This window comes from Bos taurus, chromosome 1, assembly GCF_002263795.3.
Source record: "Bos taurus isolate L1 Dominette 01449 registration number 42190680 breed Hereford chromosome 1, ARS-UCD2.0, whole genome shotgun sequence".
Lineage (NCBI taxonomy): Eukaryota > Metazoa > Chordata > Mammalia > Artiodactyla > Bovidae > Bos > Bos taurus.
Window position 1 is genome coordinate 3125896 of NC_037328.1, and position 27524 is coordinate 3153419.

At 54.1% G+C, this 27524-nt stretch overlaps 1 protein-coding gene across 1 annotated transcript in view; it reads left to right on the forward strand.

Moving 5' to 3' along the window:
• Positions 1-27524, forward strand: part of URB1 (URB1 ribosome biogenesis homolog) — a 77078-nt gene that overhangs the window by 22633 nt on the left and 26921 nt on the right. The window contains exons 10-26 of the mRNA NM_001205980.1: positions 1492-1629; positions 4372-4545; positions 5249-5378; positions 6069-6185; positions 7544-7656; positions 9505-9624; positions 11092-11208; positions 11893-12031; positions 12818-12988; positions 14179-14372; positions 16192-16434; positions 17311-17490; positions 18899-19757; positions 20612-20813; positions 21471-21654; positions 24922-24980; positions 26510-26703. Coding sequence (NP_001192909.1) covers positions 1492-1629; positions 4372-4545; positions 5249-5378; positions 6069-6185; positions 7544-7656; positions 9505-9624; positions 11092-11208; positions 11893-12031; positions 12818-12988; positions 14179-14372; positions 16192-16434; positions 17311-17490; positions 18899-19757; positions 20612-20813; positions 21471-21654; positions 24922-24980; positions 26510-26703 — 3334 coding nt within the window. The remainder of the gene's footprint in view (positions 1-1491; positions 1630-4371; positions 4546-5248; positions 5379-6068; positions 6186-7543; positions 7657-9504; positions 9625-11091; positions 11209-11892; positions 12032-12817; positions 12989-14178; positions 14373-16191; positions 16435-17310; positions 17491-18898; positions 19758-20611; positions 20814-21470; positions 21655-24921; positions 24981-26509; positions 26704-27524) is intronic.

The window sequence follows — 27524 nt, forward strand, 5'->3', positions numbered from 1 at the left end:
CAGCCATCTCATCCTCTGTCGCCCCCTTCTCCTCTTGCCCTCAATCTTTCCCAGTGTCAGGGTCTTTTCCAGTGAGTTGGCTCTTCGCATCAGGCGGCCAAAGTATTGGAGCTTTAAGCTTCAGCATCAGTCCTAGATGATGTTAATTCAGTGTCTTTTTCTTCTAGGGACATTTTACTTTTCACTGAGCTGCATTCTGAGGTTTATGCTGCTGAATCTGTTAAGCCAATTTCATTTTCTTCATCTAGATTTCACTTCAAGTGTGATCTCAATGAGTTTAGCCACAGTTGGGCTAGAATTAGCAAAATGCCTGACTGTGAAATGCAAGCCAAGGAGCACGGCTATTTAAAGATTGCCATTTCAAGTTCTTAGAACAATTTGAAATAAGCTGTGTCTTGGTGGTCTGTCTTGTGGATATGAGTAAATTTCCATCTGATCATGGGTGTCAGCCTCCCCTCGTTTACCAGTGGAAGTACCTGCCACAAGTCCTTCCATTCACCATCGCCCCTTCTCTCAGCCTTATGGTCTGACTCATGGTAACATGGGGCCTCCTAGGTGGCTCAGTGGGTAAAGAACCCACCTGCCAATGCAGGAGACCCAGGAAACTCAGGTTTGATCCCTGGGTTGGGAAGATCCCCTGGAGAAGGAAATGGCAACCCAGTCCAGTATTCTTGCCTGGAGAATCCCATGGAAAGAGGAGCCTGGCAGGCTATAGTTTATGGGGTTGCAGAGTCGGACACAACTGAGTGACTGAGCACGCAGTGATGACACACCTGGAATTATTTTTTTGTGCCTTGACTTGGGCAATGGGTTATCTGCAAAACAAACTTAGTCCATCGTTTTCCTTGAGCACCTGTGTGTGCGGTCCGCCTGTGTGCTGGGGACAAGAAGGAGGCGCTCTGTCCCCGACTTTGGTGATGGTGTCACCGTGGCCACCGCCCCTGTTGGGAGCTGCCCTGGCCGCTCTCTGGAGTGGGACGGGGAGGGGCAGGTGCATGGCCGCTGCAGATTGGACGGTAGTCTTGCCGTCTCTAGGACTCCCTAGTCTCAAGGCTAGAGTCTGCCTTCCAGCCTTGCAGTCCGAGGGAAACCCCCCTCATTGAGGTCCAGTGTTGTCATCTGTAAATATGTTTTGCCTTGATATAAAATATCTCTACCGCAAAGGGTTGTCATGAAGTGCTAAAAAGCCGACATAATTTGCCAGGTGCTGTACCTGGGGAGTAAGTCATCCCGTTGTGACCTGTTTGCCATCAGAGGTTTTAACAGGCTCCCCAAACCACCGGTCAAACTCTGCTTTGACGGTCACTGCCCCCAGTAATAGTCTTATGGTCTCTAACCAGTGGAATCGGGGGTCGACGTTCCAGACGCTGTTCCTTGTGGCGAGCCCTGGGCCTTTGTTACTGTCGTTGTTTCCCCAGAGCAGCTTCACTCTTGAGAGCCTCCCGTTAGACTCAGGTTTGGAAGTTAACTTCTCTGTTGTCCCTTTCCCAGATCTACGCTGCCCAGCCGGACATCTCCCGGGCGTTTCAGACCCGAGAGTTCATCCCGCTGCCTCGGCTCCTGGCCATGGTGATGGTGACCACCGCGCCTCTGGTGTGCAACAAGACCATGTTCACGCAGGCGCTGAATGTGAGTGGGGACCCTGCCTCCAGACCCTCCCGCTCACCCCCCGGCCATGCCTGCCACTGTGCTGAGAATACTGGCCTATGTGTATTGGGTCGTCTTTTGTCAGTGCTTCCGGGGTTTCCCGTGTGTCCCCTCGCCTGGGAACGGGGCCCTGGGGCCCAAGGCACATACCTGCCTTTCTGCAGCACTGAGCGGGCTGCAGGATCCTGTGTGGCTCTGGGCCTTTGTCGATAGGGGGCGGGGGGGAGCAGGGGGTGGAATCAGAGGAGAGGACGTGTGCTCATCTGCAGCCCAGTGTCACGCATTGAAGTCTCATTACTTGAGGATCTTTGGACAGAGTGGGCCTGACATCTGCCTGGCAAACCCTTTCTTCTGAGCTTTAAATGAATAGTGCTAACTTTCCTGGGGAACATTGAGGCCCAGCTGTTTCAGGAGTTTGGGGAGGACATGTTCATGGAAAAACTTGATCCTTAGATTCTGTGTCATCGTTTATCATAAAGCTCCAAGTCCCAGCAGAAGCCATGTTGTGAGGGGCCCATGCCTTGTTCACCGTAGCATCATGGCCTTAGCCAAACCTGCCATGAGTTGTTAGCACATGGATCCTGAGCTTCCCAGGTGGCGCTGGTGGTAAAGAACCCGCTTGCTAATGCAGGAGACCGTGAGTAGACGCGGGTTCAGCCCCTGGGTTGAGAAGATCCTCTGGAGGAGGGCATGGCAACCCACTCCTGTATCATGCCTGAAGAATCCCCAAGGACAGAGGAGCCTTGCTGGGCATGGCCCATAGTGTTGGACAGAGTCAGACACGACTGAAGCAAATTAACACGCACACATGCACGCATGGGTTCTGGGTCCTGCCAACCCCTCATAAACCTGGGTTGCCTCAAGACCCACCCGGCAGAGGCCAGGTGTTCAGAGCGATGCAGGGCTTGGGGCGTCCCCTGGGCGGGTGGAGTCCCCGTGTTTCAGGCAGGCTGGTTGGGGTGTGAGCACAGAAGACCAGGGTCCGCCGCGGTGGGTCACAAAGCGTGGGTTGGACCCGGTGTCCATGGGGCATTTGCCGTAAAGTGGCCCCAACTCCTCGGATTGTACTGTGGGATGAGAGGTTTTTTTGCTCCCGTCCAGGGATGGTGCTGAGAGAGAGCGGTAGGGCATGTGGAGTGGACAGAAGAGGCCTGGGTGGGACCTGGCAGGATGGCTTGTTTGCTCTGGTGGCCAAATCCCAGAACCAGAGTTAGGACCCAGCTAGCTTGCCCATCTGTTTTGTGAGACACAAAATAGTTTATCCCAAGAGACTTGCAAAAAAGTGGAGTTGAGAGGGGGATGTCTGATGCTGCCTCTTGTGGGTGGGAGGTGATGGCTGGCTGCATTTCCTCTCCACTTTGAGCCGACCCCAGTCTGTCCCCGGCGGCCTGGGATGTCAAAGGCTGTCTCACTCCCAGGACAGAGGAGTTGTGCCCCTGGAGTGTTCATGCCCCGCATGGGGCGGCCTTGGGCTGGGGTAGAGGACACGTCTTCCTCTCCTCCTGAGGTCACCGTCCTCCTCTGCAGGCCCGGGGCCAGCAAAGGGGAAGCTGAGGCTCTGTCTCCCTGTCCGTGGCCCTTCCCCAGCTGTACCTGTGTTCACGTGAGTGACACAGCGACAGGTGTGTCTCGGGGGTGGAGTGAGGAGTGTGTGTGTGCAGGTTGTCGAGTGACATTTTCCTTCTGTTCATTACAGTTTTATCTATAAAATTTTAATAGCATAGATTTTAGAACCAGAAAGAAAAGAGTGAGCTCGTTTTACAAATGGGAAATTAGAGAGCTGTTCGGAAATAAGGCCTCAGGCTGTTGGCCAAGCTTCGTGCTCCAAGCCAGCGGATATACACATTGAGCACTCATTTCCGTCCTGCCTTTGAATTGATGACGGGGTGGGAGTGGTTATTGGTTCAGGGCATTTAACGTAGCCCTTCTTGAGTGTACAACATCTATATAAAATGAGACACCAGCTGATTGGAATGCGGGGGGCCTGGGGTGTTATTAGACTGAAGGTCCATCAGAAAACCTTGTTAATTCTACTTGACTCTTAAGCTACAGTATCCTACCTGGTGCTCCCTGGGCTTCTCTGTCCTTGGGGGTCCCCGGGGCTGATGGCAGTGGGCTGGCCTGGGCCTGCGATGGAACGTGTGTCCCCGGTGCCCAGGAGATGTCCTCGCTCCTGCTGGCCCGGGGCACACCGCCGTCACCAGGGGCCTCACCTTCCCCCTCGGTGCTGATAGCACAGGCTCTTGAACCTTACTCAGTCTCCGCGGTGAGGGAGGGTGTGGAAGGTCTCCTGGCTGTCATCCGAATCCGAGTAGAGAGTCCGGGTGTGGGAGGCCTGTGGTGGGGGCTGCCGCGAGCTTAGAGGTGGCTGTTCAGACCCAGGTGCCCGGTACCTTTGCTTATCGTCTCTGCAGCTGACGAGAAGTGCTTCTTCAGGGGCTGGTCGGGTCCTGGTGGGGCGTCGGCTGCACTGACACGGATTATCCGTGTGAGCCCGGCGGTTGTCAGAGAAGACTTATCAAAAACAGACGGTGGAGTAAAAATCAGGAATAACCATCAGACTCCTTTCCTTTAGTGACCAGCCTCCCGGCATCTGCTGCTGTCAGGTCTGCAGGAGGTCAAGCGGGCAGAGGCCGGCAGGCCCCCAGGAAAGGCCAGCGTGCCCTGGGCCCACCAGGGCCATCCGAAGACGTTTGTGGACTCAACTCTTTGTTTTCTTCCCAGTTGGACAGCGTATCCGTGAAACACACAGCTTTATCCCTTGTTGCCGTCATTTTGAAGAGAGCCTTAAAGACCATCGAGCACTGCCTGAATAAAGAGGCCTGGCAGGAGTCAGGCGTCTACACGGCCGCCATGATGGAAGACTTCGTGCGGCTCTTCAGAGAAGCTTTGAGCAAGGTAGGCCCGGAGCCAGGTGTGGCCTCTCCTTACAGGTAGCACAGCAGCTGGGAGAGACGAGCTTGGGGGCGCAGAGGGTGGGGGTGAAGTGAAGGGAAGTGGTCGGGGGGCGTTCCTGGGACTTCTGGTCTCCTTAGGAACCGTTGCACCGCTTCGCTCCCCTCCCTGCTGCTGCACATTGGCCGGGCTGGGGCCGCAGTGACGGGCAGCCTGCTACCTCTTCCCCAGGCTTGGTCTGATGAGCAAGGAGCCTGAGCATCCATGGCCTGGCTGACCGTCCAGAAGGGGCATCCACAGGCTTGCTGGGCAGGGTGCCCCCAGCCTGTCCTAAGGGTGAATTGCTTAGTTCCCAATGTCTGGCTCTGGTGAGCGAGTCTTTAGGGGTGTCTTTTAATGATCAGTACTTGTGTTTTCATCCGACGGATGGAAGAGCCTGGCGGGCGACAGTCCATGGTGTCACAAAGAGTCAGAGACAAAGTGAGCGACTGAGCACGTGCTTGTGTGTTCACCAGATCCTTACCGGGCTCAGTTCGGGGACTTATACCCCAAAACAGAGCTCCCAGAGGCCAAGGTCTCTCCCTTAGGCACTCGCGTGTGCTGGCCCCTCTTCCCTGTTCTTTGCTTCTCATCATTAGTGGGATCAGTTTGTTTCTCTTCCTCTCAGTGTGACTGATTTTTTGTTTTTTTGTTTGTTTCCTTTCAGATTTTACCAGACCTGAATGCCATCATCTGGGTCTGGCAGTCTCTCAGGAAGCAAGACTCAGAACACGATGACGAGAAAGGAAAGAAAAAGGCCAGCAAGACCGCTGCTCCCTGCATGGCTCCCGAGAGTGGTGAGGGCTGTTTGCACACACCACTGGCCCAGGCAGCCTGGGAGCCTCCTCTCCCAGGGAGCTTGTGAAGGCCTCTCTGACTCTGAAAGAATCCTGTGTCCTTTTTGGCTTAGTGAGAAGGAGGAGCCTAGCATCGTACTTTGGGTTTCAACATCTGTTAGAAATGTACTCAAGCTTTATGCAAGCACCACGCACATCTCTCTCAACCCTTGCATGATGGATGCCATGTGCTCGGCCTTCCGGTGGGTGGAGGGTGGTGGCAGGCGTAGGACACTCTTCTGTTCTGCGAGTAGAACATTACCCCCGGGTAGTAAGACGCGCTGCCTCAGACCTTGGCATTGGCGAGGTGTGGTGCTTTGTGTCTTGTATCTCTGTCCTGTTTAATCCTTCTTTCGGCTCTGTGGGGTGTAGGCCCCGCTGCGTGTCCCCCTTGTTCAGACGAGGACCCTGAAGCACAGAGAGCCCGAGTAGCTTTACCCTGCCCAGGGTCACAGCAGTGAAGTGGGGATTTAGACCCAGCCTGTTTGAGCATCTTGACTTCTTTACCACATTGACTCCCTAATCTCGCGCCGTGGGCATCTGTCTGCAGCCTCAGTGTTCTGCGTGCAGTTGACCGTGATGGGATTGCTTACTGATTGAGGACAGAGAACGAGGGTGTTTCCTGATTCACACTGTTCGATTCTGATTCAGATGATGCAGAAACCATTCTTCTGAAAGCCGTGCTGCTCCAGGTCATCTGCCTCTACCAGAAGGTGGTCCCGCACGTGGTCATGCAGTACAACTTTGACTTCAGCAAGCTCCTGAAAGGTACGTCCTGAGTGATGGCAGGTGCCCCTCTGCTGGGCCTGCCCGTGGGGGTGAAGGGGCTGCAGATAAACCGGGTCCCCAGGGCAGAGGACCGGGAAGGCGGGTGGGTGGCTTGGCCGGCTTGTGTGATCCACTGGCCTGGTTGTTTTCTTCTGGATCAGTGTCGGTCTTTACAGAAATATCAGATGAACACTTAACAGCACCAGGAGAGAAAAGGGAGAAGCCAGCCAGGCTGAGTTGTCTGCCAGGGGTGATCCGTAGATGAGATTCTGTGCTAAGTCGCTTCAGTCCTGTCCGACTCTTTGCAACCCATGGGCTGTAGCCCGCCAGGCTCCTCAGTCCATGGGATTCTCCAGGCAAGAACACTGGAGTGGGTTACCATGGCCTCCTCCAGGGGATCTTCCCAACCCAGGGATCAAACCTATGTCTCTTACGTCTTTTGCATTGGCAAGTGGGTTCTTTACCACGAGTGCCATATAGATGAGATTCTTCTTTACCATTGGGAAGCCACATAGGTGAGATTATGAGATGTTGATTGTAAATCTTCTTTTCAAAGGAAAAGGGGTACAGAAATGAGAGCCCCTGAGGAGGTCCCCATGCACACGCGCTTTTGACATAGTTACTCAGATTTGACTCAAGTTCTAACCACATCTTATAGAAGTAACTTCGTGCTTGTCCGGCCACATTTCCTTGATGGAAGAATTTGTCTACTAACACTGACTTCATAACTGGGCCAACGGAGGAAGACTTGCAGAAATAATCAGTCTTGGAATTTATCTAAGCTGTTTAAATAGTCCTGTTCAAAAAGCTACAGTTAAGTTTTTGATGGTTCGAAGGCAGAAAGTTCTCTTGCCGTGAGAAGACGAGATTTGCTAGAATGTGGCCACTGAATGTTTACTCACCGCATCCTTCCCAAGTAAATGGTTAACCCAGAAATGAGGCCAGGGGCTGAGGACCCCGCCTCGGGTACTGGTGGCCACAGGCTGTGCATAAGATGCTGGCTGTCCTGGGAGCAAGGCCCGTGTCCCCCACCAGGGGTCGCACTGACAGGAGACTGTATGGAGGAACATGTGCCAAGGGGCTTCCAGCTGTCGGGGTGGTCAGTGTGGCCGAGCGCAGGGAAGGGCTTCCTGGGCCCAGCAGCGTCCCAGCTCTTGAGTGAAAGGTTTGGGGTGACCGCAGGTCAGGGGGGTCTGAGGCGCGTGGACAGGAGAGTGGGCGCAGGGTGGGCCGAGCCCCACGCCCTTCCACCTGTCTCCACCAACAGTTCCTCGTCGGATCCTCGTGGCCGGGGCATCAGCAGCCAGGCCTCCCCCTCCCCCTGACTTCTCATCTGTTTTCCTCTTGTCCGCCCGCAGGGGTCATCTCAGAAGAGGGCCTGCGGGAGGAGGTGCCCCCGCTTCTGCAGCACCACATTCTCAAGGTGGCCCTGGAGCTGCCCGCCAGCAAGTTTCTGTGGTTAAAGGCCCAGGTACGAGGCCGAGAGCCCGCCCTGTGGCCTGAGTTCCCCTGCAGGCTGGGCGGCTGTCTGGGAATTTCTAGCTGGATCAGAACCCAGACCGCCAGTTCCAGAGGAGGACATCCGCGGTTCTCCTCTTAGAGCAAAACCTCCACCTAGAGGCCAGGTCTGGATTTGTGAGCCAGGAATGTCTTGACTCTGCAAACGAACGTGCTTAGCTGTCCTTACTGAAAAGACATCGTTGCCACATACTGCGAGTTTTTGTGTTCTTCTAAGAGGACTTTTACATTTTTCTGGCCCTTTTAAAACCTTTTTGGAAAGAAACAAAATACATTTCTTCTCTTTTGTCCTCATCCTGGAATGACTCAAGATGGAGCTGGAGATAGACACCAAGGCAGGAGAGGGTTGAGGCTGGTGGAGAAAAGGCTGCTGGTGCCGCTCTCTGTGTCTGTGATAGCGTCTGCTAGCCCTTTCTGGAGAACGTAATGTTGACCAATAAAGGGGACTCAGGATGCAAGAGATGTTCATCCATGTGCTTAAATACAGGATGCTATGTCGCCCTATCCAGGGAGGGAAAATGACCAGGTCAAATTAAGCACTGTCGATAAGGATGTATCTCAGTAGCTCAGATGACTTGTTTTAATGACTCAGGTTTTCCATGAGCTCTTGCAAGGAACTGTCAGTGTGGAAATTGTTAGAGGCATTGTTAGAGGTGAAACTCCCAGAGAGGTACAGGAACGCTGTGGCACTGGGGGCTCTGTGTTCCCCTAAGTCCTCTCTTTATGGTTCACCTGTGTCACAGCTGAGAAGAGTTCTTATCCAGGACTTAGCGCCAGGCTTGGCACGAGTGTTCTACGTATCGTCTCGTTGACCGCCACTCCCAGACAAAGGCAGCTGGAGCGCAGAGTGGTTAGGAGACTTCTGGGGTCCTGGGGGGTCCAGGACTGGACCTGGGGAGTGTGGCCCAGAACCTGCTCTCAACCTGGTGAAGTCACTGCCAGGACTGCAGGACTACGGCATTAAGTGGAGTCAGGTAGCCCTGGGTGGTGTGGTTCCCCACCAGCCTCTGGCCATCTAGGGTGTTTGGTTTATCATCCCAGCTGACCCGGACCATTGAGATCTCGCTGATTTAGTTGGAAAGTGAGCAGAGAGCCCTCTTGAAAGAGCTGGTATTAACATAGTAGTTTATAGCCTGTGCTTCAGTTTTTGGTTTTAATAAGGGTCTGCTGGGCTTTGTGAATGCCAGCTCCTTAGGGGCTCAGATCGGAGCTGTAGGGACTCCCCAGGAAAACACAGAGTCTGCACGGGATCTGGAGCTCCATGTGCTCAAAGCCCAGAAGCCTCTGAGAGTCTGAATCGTGTATAAAGGGACCAGTTACATCACACCGGCGTCTTGCTGAGATGCAGCGCATACAGCATTAGGTGGACTCAGATAGCCCTGGTGGTGTGGTTCCCCACCAGCCTCTGGAGCTGCATCTGTGCCAGGGCTTCCGGGCTTGAGTCCCACCTCAGTCATTAAAACAGCCTGTTAACCTCCTTGTATCTCAGTGTCCGCGCGCGTGGAAAGGGAGTGACAGTCGTCCCCAGCTCAGGCTTGTCGGGAGGATAAAGCGAGTCTGCGTCTGTGAAGCACCCGAAGGGCCCCCTGCTTCCTGCTGTGACTCTGTTGTTGCTGCCGCTGCTGTCAGGGGCTAGGAGGCTGAGCCTGCTGACTCCGGAGGTTCCTCGTGCCTGACGTCCCAGCAGGCTTGCCAAGGGGTGGTTGAGATGAGGCGAGAGGCTGGAGAGAAGCCTGGGCCTGTAGTATCTGTTCACTCAGCAGCAGTGACCTCTGTTATAACTTTGTCATTCAAACTCCAGGAAGGCCCAGATGCAGAAATCATTGGAGGCAAACGATCGGTGTTTTACTTACTGATGAAAATGTTTGTGACCAGTGGCCATTCACAGCTCAAGTCATCAACCAAACTTCTGATTGTGAAGGTGAGCCTTTTCTATACCAGTTTCGCATAATCTTTCTTTGCTGAATTACGAATGTATTACGACCGACATAATTTAAGGAGAGAGAGTTTTATGGCAGCTGTAATTTATTCTGTCTTCACCTGCTTGTGTTCCCGAGAGGCGGCCTGGTGAAGTGGGGAAAGCCAGCACTTTGATCCCTGGTTCTGCCCCTTCAGGGGGCGTCGGACTTCCTGCTTAACCTCTCTGAACTTAGTTTTCTCGAAGCAAATGGGGATAACAAAGCTAGAACTACAGAAGAAATGACATGTGATCTGGGCTCAGTAAACATTAGATTGCCCGCCCTCTGGGGACCAGTTTAGTAGGCAATGCCTCGGCCTTCATCTCCAGACTCAGCCCTCTCCAGGGCTTCAGCCTTTTGACCTAGGCCATCACCACAGCCCAAGTGTCACCAAAGTTAGAGGAAGGAGATGAGTTTGTTGGTGTCTCTTCTTTCTTACACTTGACCTTGTTTTCCAGAGCTTTTTAGGTCTTAACTGCAGTGCTAGGAAATCCAGTTCCTTGGTTCTGCTTTGTCAGGGGCTTGGGCGACGGGGGGAGTTGCTACAAAAATCACATTCACTGTGTTTGGTAGTTTAGTCGCTCAGTCGCGTCCGACTTTCTGCGACCCCATGGACTTGGGCCCGCCAGGCTCCTCTGTCCAAGGGATTCTCCAGGCAAGAATACTGGAGTGGGTTGCCATTCCCAGCCCAGGGATCGAACCCAGGTCTCCTGCATCGCAGGCAGATGCATTAACTATCAGAACCACTAGAGAAAAGTTTAGGGTACAAAGACTTCACCTTTTATAGAAGTGCCAGTTGTCTCTCTGGCACTTGAACCTCACATGAGCTGCCCGGAGGATGAGAACGTCTGGGTCTTGACCTCTGGCCTCTGCACGCCTGTGCTGATGTGTGATCTCACGACCACTCCCTGCATGTGGGTGGAACGGCCTGCCAGGCTCTCCCTCGGTGCGGGGCTCGCACTCCTGAGACCCCAAGTCCTGTCATCTGACCACGTGGGGCTGTCACTTCACCAAGTCTTGCCTCGAAACACATTCTCCCCTCTTTAGAAACGGCGGTGCTTCCGGCCCAGGCCTGGGTCTAGAGGGGCCACGCTGAGATGGCGCAGCTGGTTGGCTCCCTGTCTTGAGGACTCTCACACAGGCTGAGGATCAAGTCCAGCTTGAAAGTCAGACTTGCCAGTGGCAGCTGGGTGTTTTAGGAGTCGAAGGGAAGGAATAAACAGCAAGGCGAGGGGCTGCGTTCTCCGTGATAGAGCCCAGAGCCACCTCTCGTCGCTGGCAGAGGGGAGTGCTGTTCCGAGCTGTAGCTTACGGAGGAGAGCCGAATGGAACTTCGGCCCCATGTGCACTTCCCGGGGTTCAAAAGGAGACCGAGACCTCAGAAAGCGGGGTCCCACCCTGACTTACCCCTGCTGTCTGCCTCCCAACAGATCCTGCGGGACACGGGTGTGTTTGAGCACACCTGGCCGGAGCTGGAGCTGTGGCTGGAGCACTTGGATGACATGGCGGAGGAGAACAAGGAGGCTGTGATTCAGTTTTTGGAACGCGTGAGCACCTATTTCCCGTGTAGAGGAACGTTCAGGAAGATATATTCAGTGATCCTTAGTGTATTTAAGGTGTTTCTTAGGCAATTAAGAGGCCTTTCTTCCTGGCTCACTTCCTAATTCTTGCTAAGACATGAGAAACTACTTAGTTTTAGCATCTGTAAAATGGGAATATATCACTGAGTGCTATTTAACTTCCCTTGGGGCATTCGTTTTCACAGGAGGGATTAGTGGTACACTAAAGTGAAAGTGAAGTCGCTCAGTCGTATCTGACTGTTTGCGACCTCATGAACTGTAGCCTGCCAGGCTCCTCCATCCATGGGATTTTCCAGGCAAGGACACTGCAGTTGGTTGTCATTTCCTTCTCCAGGGTATCTTCCCAACTCAGGGCTTGAACCCGGGTCTCCTGTACTGCAGGTAGACTCTTTACCATCTGAGCCACCAGGGAAGCCCACAGTGGTATACTAAAATTAGTATTAAAAGCAATAGTCTAGTGTGAAAAGGAGATAATTTTTTTAAGTTCTACAACAGAAAGTTTTTTTAAAAACTTGGCAGCAAAAGTATTGCTCTTACTAAGGCCTATTAAGATTCTTGCTCTTCCCTTTATTTCAACTGTGACTTCTAGGGGCACTTTTCATCCCACCTGTGACTGTCTAAACACTTCCCACTTGACTCTTCAATGCTCAGGTCCTCCTGACGTTGGTGGCGAATCCGTATTCGTACACGGACAAGGCATCTGACTTCGTCCAGGAAGCCAGCGCCCTGCAGGCCCCCGGGACGCGGCAGGACGCTGATGACGCCAGCATTCCCATCTCCCACATCGACGGTAGGTGCCATTCCCCAGTGCTCCTTGGGCTTCTGAAGAGCCAGCCATGGTGGCGTGTTAGAGACAGACAGCAGAATGGCTCTCTGAAGCCTCGTGCAGAGGGCAGATGTCCCCCACTTTCTTTGCGTCAGAGATCAGCCCCCTCTGGAATTGGGAATCCCCTTGTTTGTTCCTGTAGCAGGAAATGCGTCTGGGGGCTTACTCGCTGCCTTATTTTCGTCTGTGCAGTGTTTACACTGTGCCAGGTGCTGCTCCGAGCTCCTTACAGACCCTAACTTGTATAACCTCACGAACAACCCCAGAGTGGGCAGGCTGTCCCCATTGCAGGTCTGGACAAGGCAGTTCAGGCACAGAGAGACTAAGCGGTCTTCCCGGCCTCACCCAGCGAGCACGCAGCAAGGTCAGGGTTCAACTCCAGACCCTGTGGCCCCAGTCTGCGCGTTAACCTCTCTACGCTCTTGTCGCTTCTCAGCTGTTGGCTTGTTTCCCTGACTGGTTGAAGTTTGTGGGCTTTTCTCAGTGTCACCTAAGGAAACGTCAACCCATTATCACCTGAGTGGATAATCTTGCATTTTGTCCTGCAGAGATAATGAAGATTTTTACAGACGATACCGTATCTGTTTAGAATCAAACATTACATTAAGCGTTTTCCCCCTAAGAGAAGTTTAGCTTTTCTTTGTTCCCCTCTATGCAAGTGTTCTCTTTCGTGCCCTCCAGGGGCTTCATGCCGTAGAAACCGCCAGTGCCTCTTTACCTGGGCCTGACTCCCCCCGTTTCCATCTCCAGATGTCCTCGACATGGTGGATGTGCTGGTGGAAGGCAGCGAAGGCTTGGATGAGGAGGTTGGCTTCGTCCTGAATGAAGACACGATCCTCCTCACGTTCCCGTTCAGCGCCTTGGTCCCCGCCGCCCTGGAGGCCAGGAATAAGTTGCTCCTTGGAACAGAAAGTGAAGCAGGTACCCATGCGTGGTCAGGGTCTTCTGAGTGCATCAGGCCAGCTGGGTCTCTGGAGGGTAGGAGGTGGGCTTCCAGGGGCTCTGGAAATAATTGCTGCAAACCCAAGGCAGCAAGGGTTCAGACCCACCAAAGTGACAGCTGCACAGCTGGTAGAGCTCAGTGTGCAGGAATCAGGGGTCTGGAGGCTGACTCGGCTGTCGGGGTAATGGGTCATCTGACAGATGAGCCTGAAATTGTGTGTTTGCATGGCTGCAGACAGCTGCGGTCACACCAGTGTTTCCCCTTTGGTCTTTATTCATGATTATCTTGATGCTGAGCGCTTCCCTGGTGGCCGAGATGGTAAAGAACCCGCCAGCCAGTGCTGGAGACCTGGGTTCAATCCCTGGGTCGGGAAAATCCCCTGGAGAAGGGTATGGACACCCACTCCAGTGTTCTTGCCTGGAGAATGGACAGAGGATCCTGGAGGGCTACAGTCCGTGGGGTCGCAGAGTCAGACACGACTGAGCGTCTGACAAACATCTTGATGCTAAGGGACAAGTCCTTCATCTCTCCTGGGTATCCAGGAAACATACACCAAAGGAAGCACTCACGGATCACAGAGATGTCATTTAGTCAGGATCGTTCGGGATTTGCTGCAGTAACAGCTACGTCCCAATGCATCAGTGGTTTAGGGACTAAGGGTCTCTTGCTTGACCTTGTCCAGGACAGGTCAGGTGCTCTCCTGGGTGGTTGTCGTCCAGGAGATCACGGCTGCTCCCATCTTATTATCTGTGCCGTCTCAACATACAGCACCCAGAGTGCCTGTGGAAGGGGAGGAGAGTGTGGACAGTCCCTCAGGGTGCTCTGGCCAGGCCTGGAAGCGGCTAAGCCAGTTGTGGGGTCCCTGCCTGACTGCAGGGAGGCCGTGTGCCGAGGTAGAGAGGAAGTGGCTTGGTTTGCATCAAGCAGATCCTGGAGGCCTTGGCCTCACCTCTTCTGGGCCTGGGTCTCCCACTTCTGGGCCTCCGCACCTGCGGTCTACTGTGTGCTGTATGTTTAAGTAAAAGTCTGCTGTGGTCTGCAGTGGTAGCCTCTGCCTTCCATCGTGGTCGTGTGATCCCTTAGAGTCATGATGAATCTTTCTGGGTCTCGAATTCGTGCGGGAGTTGGGGTGACTGATGGTCCCAGCAAGCTCCTTCCTCCCACACAGGAGAGAGCGTTGTGGCATATCTGACCGGGGTTCTCACGGACCTGCTCCATACCCAGAGAGACCCACTGGCCCTGTGTCTTCTGCTTCAGTCTTACGACCAGTTGGAGCCTCCAAGCCTGCCTTGCCGCCACCGGCTGTCCGGGTTCAACAGATACTACAGCCTCTGGATCCCAGAGCCAGCCCTCGAGGCCCTGGTGAGCCACGCGACCCAGCAGAAACCAGGCCTTCCTTTCCCTGGGAAACCCTGGAGGCCCCTGCCCGTGGGCCGCAGCAGCCTGTACCCCAGCTGTGTAGCTTTTCTCAGCTCACAGGGTGAACTTTCTTCACCTTCTCGTTTTCCTTGGTTAGAAGAGGAAGCGCAGTGGTGATCAGCTGACATGTCGAGAGTCAAAGGGCCTCAGTGATGGGGCAGAATTGAAATCCCCGCTGGCTACATGACTGGGGGAGGAGGTCCCTTCTCCCTTTTGCATAGTCTGTACACGCTGGCCCTGTGGCCCTCGTCCAGACACCCCAGCACCCCCTAGACCAGGGGTGCCCAGCAGTCAGACCTGGCCCCTGAAGGCTGCCAGCCAGCTACGTTCTGCTAAAACTGGAAAAGCAAAAAAGGAAAGAAGGAAACCCATTTTCTCTTGGTGAGGACTGCATTCTTAGCACATTATTGACCAGGAGCTTTTTGCAGAAATTAACAGGTGTGGCTGGCCGTTTGTTACGTAAGTGAATATTGAAATAACTCCACTCAGTAACATTCGGGCAGTGAAAGAAGAATTAAAATGTCGGTGGTCAATAAGTTGTTAAAAGGGGTGCTGCAGGTCTGGCCCTAACATGGAGGACTGAGGATCGCTGAGTGGGGCAGGAAGGTGTGCATTTTTGTGTTTTCAGTCAGTTGTGGCTGCGCTTAAAAAAGCAGGCAGCTGGGACTCCTCGCCTCACGGACTTGGTGGCGGTAGCTCAGGTTGACTGCGTGTTCGCTGTTTGTCAGGGCCTACTCCTAAGGGCAGTGTGTGTCTTTTCCGCCACTTAACCCTCCCAACTCAGAGGTCAGGACTTCCTGTCCTCGTCGTACACATGGGGAAACGGAGGTGCGGAGCGACTCCACCACCAGTCAGCGGTGGACTCAGGCTTTTGCCAGGCAGCCGGGCGCCAGAGCCCAGGCCCGTCAACGGCCATCACCGCCTTCCTGCCTGCCAGGCCGTGGTTAGGAGCTGGTCAGAGCCACACAGCAGCCCCCGTGGGTCAGCAGTCGGGTGGTGCCATGGTGCTCCCAGGGTCAGCGTCCACCATGTGGAGCTGGGCGCAGGCCGTTCCCACCCACGAGGGTGCATCCGGATCCCCAGATGCTCAGTCACTGCGCAAGTCTGTTCAGCAGGTCTGTGCGGGCCTGGGAGTCTGCATCTTTAGCAGGTTCCTAGTTAGTGCTGCTGCTGGCCCAGGGACCCCACCTCCAGCCCCGCTGAGTTTCAGGGCTCATGCAGCCTAGTTGTGTTGGCCTTAGGAAGCGGAGTGTTCGGAGGTGTAACAGTACAGGCCCTGTGGGCTAAATAAAGATGGCAGTTGGGAATGAAGTTAGAAGAAATGAACCCCTTTGAGACAGGCTGGTTGCAGGAATCTGTCTTCCAAGCACTCCCTGTCATCCTATCCTTCCGGGGGAGGCCTTCGAAAGGTCTGCAGCTCGCTGAGCTCACCCCTTCCCGGGGCAGGACTTCCCAGTCTGCAGGGATCGATCACAGTGACTCCCGTTTGAGTGAAGTCCTGTCTTTGTCCCGGGCGGCTGCGGTTCTCCAGGGCATGTAAATAACCTCCCCGACCCAGCGCCCTCACGTGAACACACGCTAGGATAAAACACGTGTGACTGAGCGCGTTGGGCTTGATGGGCTTGTGTGGTTTCAGCATCAGTGGGTGACTTTCTGTGACGCGCCTCGCTGTCGTGCGCGTCACCCATCCCTGTCGCCACACTCCGTGCCCTTGGCCCCCTTGGCTGATCCCTCTGCCCTTCTCACCTCTGCTGTCCTCCAGCCGCTGCAGACTTCGGGCAGCCCTGCCGCACCAGGCCCCGCGGCCCCGTCCTTCTCCTCCCTGTTGCAGACGGCCTACGCCAGTCAGGACCAAGGCCAGGGCCCAGGCGGGCTCCTACTCCTGGACGACGGGGTTCAGGCGCAGCTGCGGGCGGCCCTCCTGCGCCTCCCGATGCACCAGGCCCTGCGCGCCGCCAAACACCTGCTGCTGTACATCAGGAGCGCCGTGGAGAACTTCGCCCAGGTCAGCGCTGCCCTGGTCCCCTGCATCACCGCCCACGGCGAGCGTGGCTTCTGCTGTGGCTTCTCACTTCGGAACTGAGTGGTAGTGTGGATTGGAGCATCCCAGGGCCCTGCTGTCGCCCTGCTCGTTCTGCACGTGGGGAGGCTGGTGGCCAGTGCGCAGGGCCCCGGGCAGGCCTGTAGTCCGGGTGGCTGGTCTGGCTCCCTTCTCCCTGGAGCAGAGGTCTAGATCCCAGATGGGGAGCCCAGCACAGCTGAACTTGGTCACCCAGGCAGCGATCGGTCAGGACGGGGCCCTGCCAATGGCTGACCAGGTCAGCATCACAGCCAGGCCTCCCATCTTCCTTCATGAGTTTAAATTTAGTGGCTCATTGTTGAGTGTTCTGTCCCTGAGCTGCTTTACCAGAGTTTTAGCTTAGATTTTGAGGGGCGCCTTTCCTTTTCATCTTGGTCAAAACAAACCTCAGTGTTTCATGAAGATTTAGGAGAACATGTCTTAATTAAGACGGCTTCCCAGGTGGCGCTAGTGGTCAAGAACCGCCTGCCAATGCAGGAGACACAGGTTCGATTCCTGGGTGGGGAAGATGCCCTGGAGGAGGAAATGGCAACCCACTCCAGTATTCTTGCCTGGAGAATCCCATGGACAGAGGAGCCTGGCAGGCCACAGTCCAGAGGGTCACAAAAAGTCAGGCACAACTGAAGCGACTTAGCACGCATGTCTTACTGAGACACGACTTTGATGTTGTTGGTGTTGCCGTTTGAGCCCCGTCTCCCTCTTTGATCCTGGTTTCTGGCAGCGTTGCCCGATCTGCGCCGGGGGACCTGGCGGTGAGTGTCGGCCCTTCCAGGCCTGAGGGTCGTGTGTCTTGCCTCACAGCTGGGCCGGAGTGCGGGGCCGCCCCTGCTGCAGCTCCTCCTGGATCTCCTCCGGCGCCTGGTCATCCACTGCCTGCAGCTGGACGCGCAGAACCAGCAGAAGTGCGAGGCCGCCCAGGCCGAGTCCGACCTCTTTGTGGACATGGAGTCCGTGGCCTCGCTGGAGCTGGCCAGCGACAAGGTTCGGCTACCCTTCTTCCCCCTTCCTGTTGGCCTTTGTCCTAGGAGGTTATAGATGCTGGTTTTCCCTCTCTTCTGGTTGGAAGCTAGCACCTGTTCATTGCAGGGAAGCAGGGAAAAGCAGAGGCCACTAGAGGAGATACTAAACACCACCCGCACCCCCATCCTGAGGGAGGCATGTTCACTTTGGGTGCTCACACCCCCTTCTGCGAACACTTTTCCCTCCCACTGTGCGCCCCGAGCATCCTCAGAACCCAGCCTGCATCTTTTCCTTGTAAAGGGGTTGTGGCCTGTATTGAGTAAAGGCTGGGCAGGGGGTGCGGCCCTCCATCGTGAATACTTCCAGCGACCACTCTGCCCGAGAAAAGTGAGCCTCCTCCTCTTGCTGGTGGCTCGGCAATCAGCTGCTTACCTAAGGCCCGACCAAGTCTTTCTCACCTGTTTGCCATTTGAGATGTTATGTGGGGTTCAGGAAGCAGGCATGTTCCTCATTTCATAATCAAATGCCGGGCTCCCGTGCTTTGGTCTCCGAGGGGGCTTTTGGGGCGGGGTGTTGGTGCAGGACCACCTGTTAGCCAGTCATCAGGCACAGCACTCCTAATCTGTGCTTTGCTGTTTTCACTTGGGAAAGCTCAGTTGGCAAATTCGTAGGCTTCTCTTCCCTTCCCTGAAGAGTAAATAAGGAGAAAAATAGATTTCTGTCCCCAGGGGCTGGGTGGCCTCCTTGGCTAGGAAACATGTGCAGCAAGGCTGACTCAGATCCCTCTCTGATGCAGCCAAGGGTGCTCGGCTGCTCTCTGCTCAGTGGTTTAAACTAGTCTCGGGGTCAGAGTTCGTTCCCTGAGGGCCTAGTCTCCTTCTGAGAGTGGACTCAGGCTCACCTTCAGTTCTAGCCCATGTAAGCCCTGCCCACCTCCCTCAGCCACAGAGTTTCTTCTCAGTGGAGGCCACCCTGCCTCTGTGGTCTGGTGGTACTCACGTCCCTTTCCCACATTTACTTAGGAGGGCAGGGCTGCTAGGGAGAGACCAGAAGATGACGGATTGTAATTGCATGTCAGCATCTCTGCGTAGACATGGCCTGCCTGAGTGACCATGGAGAGCAGTTTCTCTGCACATTTAGTTCATTCAGCCTCCGTTCATCAGATTCCTGCTGGTCTCGGGCAGAGGGGCACTAACTGAGTTACAATCCAGGCCCCTTGGTCTCATCTGGGAGGAGGTGCATCCCAGTGGGGTCACAGTTCTGAGTGGGTCTGGGTCGGGGTGCTGTGGGCACCCCCCAAGAAGGGCAGGGGAGCTTGAACTTGAGGCCAGAGGTGGCTGAGGAAAGCTGCCCTCCACTGTCCGTCCGGCTCGAGGGCAGCCGCTGGCGGGGCGGCGGCTGAGGCCTCTACCCTGTGGCTCTGTTCCAGACGCTGGAGGAGGTGCTGGTGGCTGTTCTCAGACACCCCACGCTGGAGGGCTGGTTCCTGGCCCTGGAGCAGCAGGCCCTCCCGCCGCATGCCCTCAGCCCGGTCCTCGTGAAGCTCCTGGCAGCCAGCCTCAGCTCGGGGATCCTTCCGCTGCTGGTGGCCAGTGCTCCAGCCCTGCGGAGCCTTGGTCAGTTGGGCCTGCTGGCCAGGTACTCAAAGGCCATCACCCAGAGTGTCCTCCGCGAGCTGCACAGCCTGAGGGCCAGCTCGGCCACGTCAACGCCAAAAACCCTCCTCCCTCCGCTCGAGGCCCTGCGGGGGCTGCACCTCTACATGGAGGACGCCCCACTCCGGGAGGTCACCCTGGCCCTGCTGAGCCTGCCCGAGGCCCGCCTGGCGGCCCAGCGACCCACCCAGCACCCCCGGAAGGAGAGACCGCTGACTGCCCTCGGGAGGACCCTGGTCCAGCTGCTGAGTGGCCACGCCCAGGAGCAGCCGCAGAGCGGGGAGCCCCTCTGGGCCTCTGAGTACGTGCGGGGCCTGGCAGCTCTGCTGCCCGCGCTGGCCGTGGCTGAGCTGGACGCCGTGCTGCTTGGGGCTCTGCAAAGAGAGCTGGCGCTGGTCCCTGCGGTCAGGCTGGCCCTGCTTGATGACTGCCTGGCGCGGCGGACGCCGGCGGCCCTGGCCACAGCAGCCCTGCTCCTGCAGCACAGCTGGTCGCACCGGCTGCGCTTCGAGCGCTGGTGCCAGCAGGCCGGCTCCGGACTCTGCCTGCGGGAGGCCCCGGACGACTTCCTCCCCATCGTCCATGTGTACCTGCAGGGCAGGACTCAGGGATGCTTCACACGCCCCACAGAAGGTACGGGAAGGGGTGGCTGGGGGCAGCTGGGAGGACCCTGTCTCTTCCTCCCCGTGTGTCCACCCTTAAGCCCTGGAGCCTCACATTCCAGGGTTCGATTTAGCTCTGTTTCCCCGCTGGTGTCTGCCCCAGCTCCAGAGTTAGCTCCAAGTTACCCAGAGGAAGCTGGGGCAGTAGCTGTGGCCACTGGGGGCCAAGGAAGGAGCAGCTGCATCTGGGTCTCGCTAGGGGGAGAGGGGTCGCTCGGGTGAGGGTCCTTTGCCCCTTTCCCCACCGTCCAGCACGTTGGTTGAGCTTGCTGAGCGGAGCCATTCAGCCGCACCCAGCTCTCTCTCTTCCCTCACTGGGTCTCAGATTTGAGGCACTTTCTGATCACCCCAGTTTAATTCCTTTTGACCAGTATGTATGAATGGCGTTTCGCTCACTGCTTTGCCTCTGTGCCTCATGGCTTGATATCATCGATGACAAAAAAATGTTCTTACAAAGTAAGAGGCCCTCCACTCATACGGCCTGTGGTTCTCCCTGCCCCTCTCCTGTTCCCGAGTGAGTTCAGGACTTGAGTGCTCATCGTCTCATCATGACTTGTGAGCTGGGGCCCCCGGGCTGAACGGCCCCTGCGAGGACCGTTGAGCGTTGACAGGTGGCCAGTGGCGTGCTGCTGAATGCTTTAATATCCAGCTCTCAGGGGAGGCTGATGTGTAGCGTTTGTCAGTTTCCATGGCATCAAAACTTGCCAGGGTCCCACCTCGAGCCACCAGTGCGAGCTCAGCCAGGTCACAAGGTTTCTAAAGCACCGAGCTGGCTCTGGTGCTCCGTGGTGTCCGATCCTCCTCTCCCATTCATCTCCGCCCCAGCTTCCTCCGCTGTCATTCCTGTCTTGAGGAAGGCTCTGTGGATGCCGCTGCAGGCCAGGCTTCTCAGCGCCGACGGGCCCCCAGAGTCCGGGCTGCCGCAGCAGATCCTGGCCCAGCTGGTCCCGTTTGCCAGAGCCAAGGACCTACGTGCCCTCATGGACCGCTTGCCCAGCTTGCTGCAGACTCCAGCCAGTCACACGAGGTATGAAAGCTCAGCTCTGTCTGATGGCCCTTCCTGTCCCAGCTGCCCCTTCCCTGTAGTGCTTAAGAAACCGTGAAAGTTGCTGCCCTGCGGTTGTGTCAGCAGTGAGGAGGCAGTTCCTTGGAGAACCCATCTTAATAGCACCCTGGCTGGAGCGAGTCCATGTCCATAAGTGGAAGGTTCTGAGTCCCTTAGAGCTGTGGTCCTCAATGAGGGGTGATTTTGCCTGCTCCAGGGGACAGTTGGCATTGTCTCACATTTTTTTGTTGTCACGATATGGGACTGAGTCTAGCTTTTGGCTCCCAGAGGATAGAGGCCAAGGGTACAGCTAAATATCCTGTAATGCATAGGACAGGCCCTTCCCCCAGAGAAAGAATTATCCGGCCCCGGACATCAATAGTGCTAAGGTTGAGATAGCTTGATCAGACAGAGTCTGGACAATACATCCTTTTTCTGGTATGTTAATAGTGTTTCTCCTCATCATAAAGTTCTGGTACATCTTTGCAGTCTGAGTAAGGGGCAGGCGAAGCCTCTGATTTCTGAGCTTGGGGAGTTAGTTGTAGGGACCGGGACTCAGGGCGTTTGTCTTCTGTGGCCTTTTGTGATGTTGGATTATACCAAAAGCCTCGAACCCTGGACTTGTGTCTCCTGCTGCAGCTGGGTCGTGGCTGATGCTGTCTCAGCCGTCCTGGAAGGGTCAGCAGAAGAGCTGCAAGCCTGGAAAAAGACTCTACTGAAGGCCTGTGTGCAGTGGCTAATTGCATCCTTCAGTGGCGGCCAGCAGGAGGACGGTACCCAGGATCAGGAGAAGCAAATGCTGCTGAGGTTTAACGAACTGTTGGTAGGTGTCTCTTATTAGGGACCCTGGTTAGATTCATAATGGAAGGAGGGAGATAGACAAACCGAGGTTTACAGATACATTTAAGCTGGGGGCATGAATTCAACCTACCGGGGAATAAGAGGGGCCATGTCTTAGAGGCAAAAGGCAGGTGGAGGGCAAACTCTGAAATGATGAGCCATCTTGTGTCAGAAATGGATGTTGAGATTTGTAAAAATGCTTTTTTGTTGCACTTCCTGAGATGGTTATCTGGTTTTGTGTTAGACTGTTAATAAGCTGAATAATATTAATTGATTTTTGAACATTAAACCAACCTTGCATTCCTAGGTTAAACCTACTCAGTCATGACATATTACCATTTTTATGTACTCTTGGATTTGATTTGCTGATACTTTATTAAGAATTTTTGTATATCTGTCCATGAAGCGTATGAGCTTAAAATTTTATTTTCTTGTAACATCCTTGTCTGGCTTTGAGATCAGGTAATAGCGGCCTGCAATGTGGGAGACCTGGGTTCAGTCCCTGGGTTGGGAAGAGCCCCTGGAGGAGGGCATGGCACCCCACCCCAGTACCCTTGCTTGGAGAATGCCATGGACAGAGGAGCCTGGCGGGCTACAGTCCATGGGGTCGCAGAGTTGGACACGACTGAGTGACCCAGCGCAACAGTGGCCTCAGAATGAGTCAGGAAGAGTCTCCCTGGGCACAAGGTTCCAGGTTAACAGTTTTTCATTTCCTTCAGGCATTTTAGAGGTGTTGCTTTACTGTCTTCCGGTGTGCTTTGTTTCTGACGAGAAGCCTCTCGTTTAAAAAAATTAATTATTTATTGGCTGGACTGGATCTTTGTTGCTGCACACAGGTTTTTTTCTATAGTGGCAGTGAGTGGGGGCCACTCTGTAGACGCGGGTCACAAGCTTCTTGCTGCGGTGGCTTCTCTTGTTGCAGAGCGTGGGCTCGAGGGCACGAGGGCTCAGAAGTCTCGATGTGTAGGCTCAGTTGCTGCGGTGCACAGGCCTTGCAGCACATTTATCTCCCCAGACCAGGGATCGAACCTGTGATCCCTGCAGTGGCAGGCGGATTCTTAGCCACTGCACTATCAGGGAAGTCCAGAGATCTCTCCTTATTGTCTCTGTTTCTCTGTACTTTCCCACCCCCCCAGCTTCTTCGAGGATTTTTTTTCTCTTACATGGCTTAAACAATTTGATGATGATACACCTTAGTGTCATTTTCTTCAGGTTTTCAGTGCTTTGGGTTCAGTGAGCTTCCTGGTTTTGTGAGTTTGGAGTTTTCATAAAATTTGGAACTATTTAGCTGTTTCGGGCCTTCACTGTCTGTCATTTTTAGTGTTACATTTTTGCACAGAAATAATTAACATCCCAAAGGCTAGTGTGTGAGTTTTTCCTCAACCCATGGTGTAAACAAAGGTCCATGTAGTCAAAGCTATGGTTTTTCCAGTGGTCATGCATGGATGTGAGAGTTGGACTATAAAGAAAGCTGAGTGCCAAAGAATTGATGCTTTTGAACTGTGGTGTTGCAGAAGACTCTTGAGAGTCCCTTGGACTGCAAGGAGATCCAACCAGTCCATCCTAAGGGAAATCAGTCCTGAATATTCATTGGAAGGACTGAGGCTGAAGTGAAACTCCAATACTTTTGGCCACCTGATGCGAAGAACTGACTCGTGGGAAAAGACCCTGATGCTGGGAAAGATTGAAGGCAGGAGGAGAAGGGGATGACAGGGGATAAGGTGATTGGATGGTATCACCAACTCAACAGACATGAGTTTGAGCAAGCTCCGGGAGTTGGTGGTAGACAGGGAGGCCTGGCATGTTGCAGTCCATGGGGTCACAGAGAATCGGACATGACTGAGCAACTGAACTGAATGGTGTAAAGTTGTGTTAAATGTAGAGCCTTTGACTGGTGTGTCACCGCTGAACCCGAGACTTAAAAGGGAATCCTCAGGAGAAGAGCCCCAGCTGGAAGGTTTTAAGTGTGATAAATATGTTTATAGGTTGTAGATCAAGCTGCAGTGCCTGAGCAGTTCTGTTAAAGGAGTTTCAGTTCAGTTCAGTTCAGTCATGTCCGACTCTGCGACCTCATTGACTGCAGCACGCCAGGCCTCCTTGTCCATCCCCGACTCCCGGAATTTACTCAAACTCACCTCCACTGAGTTGGTGATGCCATCCAACCATCTCATCCTCTGTCGTCCCCTTCTCCTCCCACCCTCAATCTTTCCCAGCATCAGAGTCTTTTCGAATGAGTCAGCTCTTCGCATCAGGTGGCCAAAGTATTGGAGTTTATAACCTGCATTTCAGACTTACTGGGTTGTGTTACAGGACTGTGAACTTATGACATATAGGAACCCAACACAGCAGAACTAGGGGCGAGGAGGAGCACCCCCGAGACCTGGAAGGAGCCGAGCTGGGGAGGTGGGGTTGTGGGGCTATGCCGTTGTAGAGATTTGTGTTCTCGGGGCACACCTCCCTCCCTCCCCCACTTTGCTGTTTCCCCCTCTCTCTCTCTCCTTTTTAGCAGACTAAAAGTTTTTAGAGCAGATTTAGGTTCAGAGCACCATTGGGCAGGAAGTACCGAGTTCCTGTGTGCCCCACCCCCACACATGCACAGCCACCCTGCTATCAATAGCCTCCCCATAGACCTTTGCTTGTAATCAAAGTGTGCCTTCATCTCGTGCAGTATAAGATTGTAAGTGTGTAGTGTACCATTGGCAAGTACACACCCCTACACCCCAGAGTCCTACCCAGGGTTTTCATCATTCCAGAAAGCTCTCTCGTGCTTTTTCCTGGTCTGTCCCCTCCCCGCCAGAGCAGCCACTCTTGTGGTGTGACATCACGGAGCGTGTTTGGAGACTGTCTCCACGGCAGGGGCTGTGGGCCTCTGACAGGCCTGTTAGGACGCAGTGGTCTTGCCCTGGGTGGATGTTCACTCTTGTGTTTAAGCAGTCACATGTGGCTACACCCGTGTGTGTGTTGCGAATCAGTCAGTGCTATTTGGTGTGGTGGACAAAGCGGAAGTTACAGAACTGTTCGGGAATTTCCTTTCGGTCACTGGTGACCATAGGTATCTAATAAAATGACAGAAGTACTAGTGGAAATAACAATTTAAAAAAGTCAAAGGAAGAGAGAACTGCTTGCTTTTGTGAATTGCTTCAGTAACTGTAGTCTATATTTACTGAAAGGCTGTAGTTTAAATCCCATGTCCTCTATTTTAAGTTAATTCAGATATTCTACATGTATTTCTCACTTACTTTATTCCTAGAATTCACTTAATGAAGTTGACCCTGGTGATTGGCAGAAATTTGTGAAGACCGGACTCAAGTAAGTCGAATTTGTTTTCTTGGGGCGGCTCAGTAAGGCAGTGAGTGTCTTTGCTCGGGGTGGGGTCGGAGCTGTTATTGCAGAGGAGGTGGTGCAGCTGGTGCTGCTCTCATTTGGGGCGGAGGAGACAGCAGTGCTGGGGAGGGAAACGCCCTGCCCCGTGTTACACGTGTGCTTCTAACGAGGGTGGGACAAGCAGACTTTAAACAACAAGTATTTTTTTAAAAGCCAGAGGTGTGCAGAGAGTAATATAGTAGCACCCAGATGTAGTAAAGACCGACAGTTTTCTCTGTCCTCATGGACTCTCTTCCCTCCCTCGTCCAAGTGTCGTCGTTCTGAGGTTGACTCTGTCATGGCCCTATGTGTTTTTAACACTTTGGTTGCATGTCAGTATATCTCTAGACAACAAACCACAGTGTTTTTTGTGTTTGACATTGTACACGGATGTATCAATTTACTGTCCCTTTGGTGCACTCAGAAGTTTTCGGGTGACCCTTGTTGAGACCCTCGTTGGTACGTGAGATGATCCCGGTCATTCCTTCCCGCTGCCCGGGGGCATTCTGTCTTCTGACTGTGCCCCATTCATTTGGCTGGTCCCCTGCTGACGGACGGAGCCTCCCCTCTCTCCTTCCCGCCTCCCTTCCGTCCTGACAGTGAATGTTTCATGTCTCCTTGTGCCCGCGTGCCAGATTTTTCTGGGTGAGGGGGCACCCACTGGCTCTTACTGTGGGCACAGCTTCAGTTCTACTAGATTTTTGTTTGTTCCCCAAGGTTTTCTTGTCGTAACACAGAGTGGAAGCTCATTTTGTCCTCACATGCTCACCAGCAGTTCATGCAGTCAGACTTTCTTTTTGCCACTCAGGTAGTCATGAAACAGTGTCTCATTGTGGCTCTAATTTTCATTTCCCTAATTATACCCACCGATCTGAAATGGAGAAACACTAAGAAGAAAATAAGTGAAGGCAGGTTGGAGGTTAATGGTAACCGAGGCTTGCCTTCGTGACCTGGCGACATTTCTTTGAGTCTTTGGTTGCTTTGTGTTTCTAGAATGCTCACAGAGTGCCCAGTGCTTCTTAACAATATTCACATATGACTGAAACCTTCTTTTGCAGAGTGTGATGTTATCATTTCCTTCATTGGTTCTGAAGGGATTTAAGATGAGAACTTCTGAGCCGTTAGAGGGGTGTTTTGAGGAGCTGAAAGGAAGGAAGGAGGCTGCCCTGGCAGGGGGGCTGAGGGTCATCTTTATTCAGGCTGCCCCCTGGCATTTCAGCTAAGCAGGAAGTTCCCTGGGCGTCTGCACTGTCAGGAAGGGAAGCGAGCTCCGTCCTGCCCCTGGTTTCAGAAGCGCTCCCTGTGACGTGGGCCGGCTCGGTGCGCGACGGGCAGTCGGGATGATGGTGAATGACTGTGCGCTCTAGGATTCTCACCTTTGGCCTCAAAGGTGATCTCCTTAATAAAATGCTGAGAAAAAAAAAGGTTTTCTTATTGTTTGTGACGCCGTTTCCCCTTTGGTTCTTGCCTCCTAGGTTTCGGTATCAGGACCGCGCGTTTTTGGAAGCCCTCCGTGCCGCCACGCAGCTGTTGTATCTCCCGGAAAGCCCCGTGTGCTCGCAGCTCACCCAGCTCCCGGTGGTCCACATGATGCTCACCCAGCACTCCCTGTTCCTGCCCACCCTGCTGAGGACCACAGAGGAGGAGCCCGCAGACACCCCCGTGAGAGGTGCCTCCTCACCCCATGCCCCACTCCAGACAGTTTCTTTTCTGATTCCATCAAGCTAGCTGTACACCGGAGCTAAGCGGCCACGTGTTCTCAGAGCTGAGGAAGCGTTACCCAAGCAGTATCCAAACATTTTATGTGGGCTTCCCGGGTGGCTTAGTGATAAAAGATCCACCTGCCAATGCAGGAAATGCGGGTTTGATCCCTGGACTGGGAAGATCCCATGGAAGTCTTCCCCAGGTGGTCAGTGGTGACGAATCTTCCTGCCAATCAGGAGAAAGATGCCCTGGAGAAGGGACTGGCAGCCCACTCCAGTATTCTTGCCTGGAAAATCCCATGGACAGAGGAGCCTGGCAGGCTACAGGCCACGAGGTCGCAAAGAGTCAGACACGACTGAGCAACTAAATGACAACAATGATCTGAACATTTCGTTTCTGTGAGATTCAAGCTCTAGAAGTGTTTCCTCTGATTTCAGGTTCACAGAGCAAATGCACACCTCTTTTTAGAGCCTATTCTGGCTTACGGGAGTCAGGTTTGAGGTCTTCTGCCATATCATGAGCGAGTGTTAAAACCTGGGAGTTATGGAAAGTTAAGAGGGGGTGTCTGACCTGGGAGAAACTGTTCACCTGTGTGAGCTGTCTTAATGTGGTGACTGAAACGTTGATCAAGGGCAATGAGTCCCTGCTGGGGCCTCTTTCTTACAGCCCCAGCTTCGGCTCCTTCCTTGCCAGTTCACTGAGCGCCTACTTTGCATGGTGAAGGCTGTGGGAGATGGCAGAGGTCTGATGGGTCCTGCCCTCCTGAAGTCACACCCTGTTGTTCAC